This window comes from Nematolebias whitei, chromosome 3 (genome assembly GCF_014905685.2).
Source record: "Nematolebias whitei isolate Nwh7 chromosome 3, NemWhi1, whole genome shotgun sequence".
In the NCBI taxonomy this organism is placed as follows: Eukaryota; Metazoa; Chordata; class Actinopteri; order Cyprinodontiformes; family Rivulidae; genus Nematolebias; species Nematolebias whitei.
Genome location: NC_056500.1, coordinates 53,042,841 through 53,048,116, shown reverse-complemented (window position 1 = coordinate 53,048,116; position 5,276 = coordinate 53,042,841). Strand labels below are relative to the sequence as shown.

At 40.2% G+C, this 5,276-nt stretch overlaps 1 protein-coding gene across 1 annotated transcript in view; it reads right to left on the bottom strand.

The window, feature by feature from the left end:
• LOC119408195 (vesicle transport protein SFT2B-like) overlaps positions 1-4,167 on the bottom strand; it is an 18,803-nt gene extending 14,636 nt beyond the window's left edge. Inside the window, exons 1-4 of the mRNA XM_037675034.1 lie at positions 3,997-4,167; positions 3,815-3,904; positions 3,542-3,627; positions 3,346-3,427 (exon numbers count right to left, since the gene is read on the bottom strand). Coding sequence (XP_037530962.1) covers positions 3,346-3,427; positions 3,542-3,627; positions 3,815-3,904; positions 3,997-4,062 — 324 coding nt within the window. The 5' untranslated portion in view covers positions 4,063-4,167. The remainder of the gene's footprint in view (positions 1-3,345; positions 3,428-3,541; positions 3,628-3,814; positions 3,905-3,996) is intronic.
• Between the last annotated feature and the right edge of the window lie 1,109 nt (positions 4,168-5,276).

Genomic DNA, 5,276 nt, shown 5'->3' with positions numbered 1-5,276 from the left:
GTCCTCACACTCGGCTGTTCCGGGACCGTCCTCACACTCGGCTGTTCTGGAAAGACGTTTCTTGTTTGTGAATAGAAAGTTAGAACTTGACCAACCATTTGACACTAAAACTATTCTGTTTGGGTTTTTTTGTTTGAATATTCCTAGTAAGAAAGTTTTTGTTGCAAATTTAATACTAATATTAGCCAAATTTCATATCCACAGCTGTAAATTTGCCACGCTAAAACCTAGATTTATAGTTTTTTCTACTTATCTTTCTTTGTATATGTCTACTTTAAAGTATTGTACCAAAGCAAAAGCCATAAAAACTAAAACACTAACAAATTCATATTGTAAACTGCCCAAAACATAATTTCATGTTATCATTTACTTATATTTTTCTTTTTTGTTACGCCTGCATTAAGTCTGGAGCTGTGTGCCATTGTAGTTAGTTTTTTTTTTGTATTTGTCTTGTAGGTTTTTTTTGTACTTGTTTCGTATAAATAAAAATAAATAAAAAATTTAAAAAAAAAATCTCTGAATTATCAAAAATAATAGCCAACATCCAAACCACCCACATGTCTGCTAGATCCCATCCTAACCAGGCTGTTTAAAGAGGTATTACCTTTAAAAACCACGTCTTGGATCTGCTTAATTTGTCTGTAATAAATGGTTACATACCACAGAGCTTTAAGATAGCTGTAGTTAAACTGTTACTTAACATAACCTTCACTCAGGAATCCTAGCCAATTATAAACCTACCGTATTTTTCGGACTATACGCCGCACTTAAAATCCTTTAATTTTCTCAACAACAAAAAAAAAAAATCGAGTGTAAGCCTTATAATACAGTGCACCTTATGCATTAATTCTGGTTGTGCTTACTGACCTCAAACCAATTTTATGTAGAAAAACTGAACAATGTTGAGTTATTGTGGATGAGTTGAATAAAGTTTGACTTATCTGACAGTTTCGTTTCGCTTAATGTGCCTTATGTATGAAAACGGACTGATTCCTTGATATTGCTCCTTGTAATCCAGTGTGCCTTATAGACTGAAAAATACGGTACAGGTCCTTCTCAAAAAATTAGCATATTGTGATAAAGGTCATTATTTTCCATAATGTAATGATAAAAATGAAACTTTCATATATTTCAGATTCATTGCACACCAACTGAAATATTTCAGGTCTTTAATTGTTTTAATACTGATGATTATGGCATACAGCTCATGAAAACCCAAAATGCCTGTCCCAAAAAATTAGCATATCATGGTGGCAACAGCATCATGGAGAAGAACAAGCTATTAACCTAACCATCTGAATCAACGACGCAACTCTAAACACCTGCAAAAGATTCCTGAGGCTTTTAAAAACTCCCAGCCTTGTTCATTACTCAAAACCGCAATCATGCGTAAGACTGCCGACCTGACTGCTGTCCAGAAGGCCATCATTGACACCCTCAAGCAAGAGGGTAAGACACAGAAAGAAATTGCTGAACGAACAGGCTGTTCCCAGAGTGCTGTATCAAGGCACCTCAGTGGGAAGTCTGTGGGAAGGGAAAAGTGTGGCAGAAAACGCTGCACAACGAGAAGAGGTGACCGGACCCTGAGGAGGATTGTGGAGAAGGGCCGATTCCAGACCTTGGGGGACCTGCGGAAGAAGTGGACTGAGTCTGGAGTAGAAACATCCAGAGCCACCGTGCACAGGCGTGTGCAGGAAATGGGCTACAGGTGCCACATTCCCCAGGTCAAGTCACTTTTGAACCAGAAACAGCGGCAGAAGCGCCTGACCTGGGCTACAGAGAAGCAGCACTGGACTGTTGCTCAGTGGTCCAAAGTACTTTTTTCGGATGAAAGCAAATTTTGCATGTCATTCGAAAATCAAGGTGCCAGAGTCTGGAGGAAGACTGGGGAGAAGGAAATGCCAAAATGCCAGAAGTCCAGTGTGAAGCACCCACAGTCAGTGATGGTCTGGGGTGCCATGTCAGCTGCTGGTGTTGGTCCACTGTGTTTTATCAAGGGCAGGGTCAATGCAGCTAGCTATCAGGAGATTTTGGAGCACTTCATGCTTCCATCTGCTGAAAAGCTTTATGGAGATGAAGATTTCATTTTTCAGCACGACCTGGCACCTGCTCACAGTGCCAAAACCACTGGTAAATGGTTTACTGACCATGGTATTACTGTGCTCAATTGGCCTGCCAACTCTCCTGACCTGAACCCCATAGAGAACCTGTGGGATATTGTGAAGAGAAAGTTGAGAGATGCAAGACCCAACACTCTGGATGAGCTTAAGGCCGCTATCGAAGCATCCTGGGCCTCCATAACACCTCAGCAGTGCCACAGGCTGATTGCCTCCATGCCACGCCGCATTGAAGCAGACATTCATGCAAAAGGATTCCCGACCAAGTATTGAGTGCATAACTGAACATGATTATTTGAAGGTTGGTGTTTTTTGTATTAAAAACACTTGTCTTTCATTGGTGGGATGAAATATGCTAATTTTTTGGGACAGGCATTTTGGGTTTTCATGAGCTGTATGCCATAATCATCAGTATTAAAACAATTAAAGACCTGAAATATTTCAGTTGGTGTGCAATGAATCTGAAATATATGAAAGTTTCATTTTTATCATTACATTATGGAAAATAATGACATTCATCACAATATGCTCATTTTTTGAGAAGGACCTGTATATCTTAGATCCTTGTACACTGGTTCTTTTTATACTTTATATTTTTGCTATTTTGGGGTGTAACTGGGACCTTGAGTACACAATTTTGTTCCACTTCATGTACCACATGTGATGAGAATGACAAAGAACCTTGAATATTTTAGTTATAAAATGTCTGGTGGCATCTAAAACTACATTCTCATTGTGAAGCATGGTGGCAACAGCATCATGGAGAAGAGATTAAAAAAAAAATCTTTGTTTTCCTGCTAATTTGACTAGCGTATACTCCTAGAAAGGATGACAGTTGTTGCTAAATGAACCACTTGGAATTATTTTTCTCTTCTTTTTGGAGTTGCTCCTTTTTTCAGGGGGTTCCACAGCAAACTAACTTGTACAAAGACTTGGAAATTGTTTTTATGCCAGATGACCTTCCTGACACAACCACAGAGCTATCACAGCCATCTGTGTGGAGCAGAGAGCTGTAATCTAGAGAACCTGGTGGAGAAGATGGTTGGGGTTTAATGTCCTTGCTCAAGGGCCCAGAGTGGGGAAAAATGGTGGAGGCAGGTGCCTCATCTTTCCCACCCACATTTTGATGTGGAAACATGGGTTTACCATTTACCTAGCCTCATGTGAAACATGAGGCTAGGTAAATGGGAAAAGCGGATACCAAAGCTTAGTGGAGGAATAAAATTACCAGCATGATAGTGGTGGCCAACGCTCTGGTTTTGTCACACATCCTCTTCAGCTGCTTCACTGGACCCATCAGAAACATTGTACTGTTGGACAAAATGTAGAACATTAAGATTCTGTCTACCAAATGCCTTTAAGTAGTTATTTTTCACAAGAAACTCATGCCCACACAAATGTTAAATCACTGTTTTGACTTTTACCTGCAAAGAGCACATATGTTTCCAAAGGTGTAAAAGACAATGAAGAGAGTGAGACCGATCCTGGGCAGGAAGAGGGCACACACTCCCTGGAAACACAAGACGGCAGCGAGTCCTCGTGAATCACTTCAGTTTAAGGAAGGGTTTTGCATCATATCCTCCACATTCCTCTGAGCAAGAATAACCAGTAAGACCACACCAGCTCTGCCTGGACTCTCCTGTAACTAGCAGAGCAACAATCTGTTCCTAAAACGGTCATCACCATGAAATAATCACCAAAATTGTGCATGCAGCTCCCACCACGAAACAGGCGACGAAGCCCTTTATGCGTGTGGCCCAGCTTAAAGACGAGGCTTCCTTCACGGTCTAGGAAGAAAAAGTTGTCACTAAATGCTCAACTGACAACCCAGCAGGCGTTTCAGGCAATAACATGGAAAGTTTCATGGTTTTCTTTTTACCTGTAAAACGTTTCTGTCCTCTCTTCGTGCCTCCTCACCACTTAAAACAGATTTTAATTTATCCATAACTCTAAGATCCTCAAAAGGCAGCTGGCAGGAAAATAAATGAAAAACTTTTTCTGAGCTTCCTCAGCTCAGAGTCAATGGAGTACGTCACATTCCTGCGAGAGTCAGCTGGAGGAGCTGTCACCGGCTCACCTGGCCAGGTGTGTGAGCGCATGCAGCACAGCGATGAAGAGGTCTCACTCTGTGGTGGTTTGTTTCAGTCCACATGGGCACGCGCCTTGTTTACTGGGTTTTATGTCATTTTGTACAAATAAACATGGACATTTAAGTAGAACGAGTTTATTTTAGTCCCTCTTAGCTTTGTGGTGATTTATGGACATTATTACAGTTTAAACAGGTTTTTTTCCAGCAGTTTTTCAAAACATTCAAAACATTGTATAACACATTGTTTTAAACATTAAAGATGAAAGAATATATTTGTCAAACATTTCTTTCAGTTTTGATTTTTTTTTTATCTAAGACTGTAAAAATCAAAACCTGCTTAACACCACAGTTTGCCAAGTTTTAAAGATGGTACAGTTTATTAATGTGGAGCCACGTTTCAATGACTGGGTGTGTAATCTTCTTTACTACAGAGGATCTTAACTCGAGCTCATTCAATGCATAGTTCCCACACACCTGATGGGTATTGCGCAATACCAGGTTTTCTGCCATTTGTTGAGCCACATGTGAAGAAGATGCTTACAGACAGACCAGAGCTCAGGATATTGATTCTCTTGACCAAGAGCAAGATATAGGCATAAAATAGCTGCGGTCCCTATGAGGTGGAGAAAGAAATGATGTCAGACGGAACAGACAAGTTGTCACAGAGAAGTTACTCTGATATCGTTAAGTATTAGTGAACACGAGGAGTGCTACAACGGAGGAGCTTCACAGCTTTAAATCCACGGATGCTCATAATCAAGCAAGCTGCTGTAGCAATCTTTAATGTTGAACAAGCTACAGCAGCTTGTTCAACATTAAAGATTGCTGTTATTTACTGTAGCAATGATTCTGATGCATGCTCAATAATCCAGGTAGAAAAATCCAAAAAAGTTCAATCTGGTCCTCTGGACATTTAAAAAAAAACAAAAAAACAAAGCAAAAAAAATGTAGAAACGTTTCATCTCTCATCCAAGAGACTTCCTCAGTCTGAGGAGCTGTATTCAGCTCAGTCTCTTAAATAGCACCTTCTCAGAGTGGATCAACCAGTTTTGCTGCTGACAACCAAAACC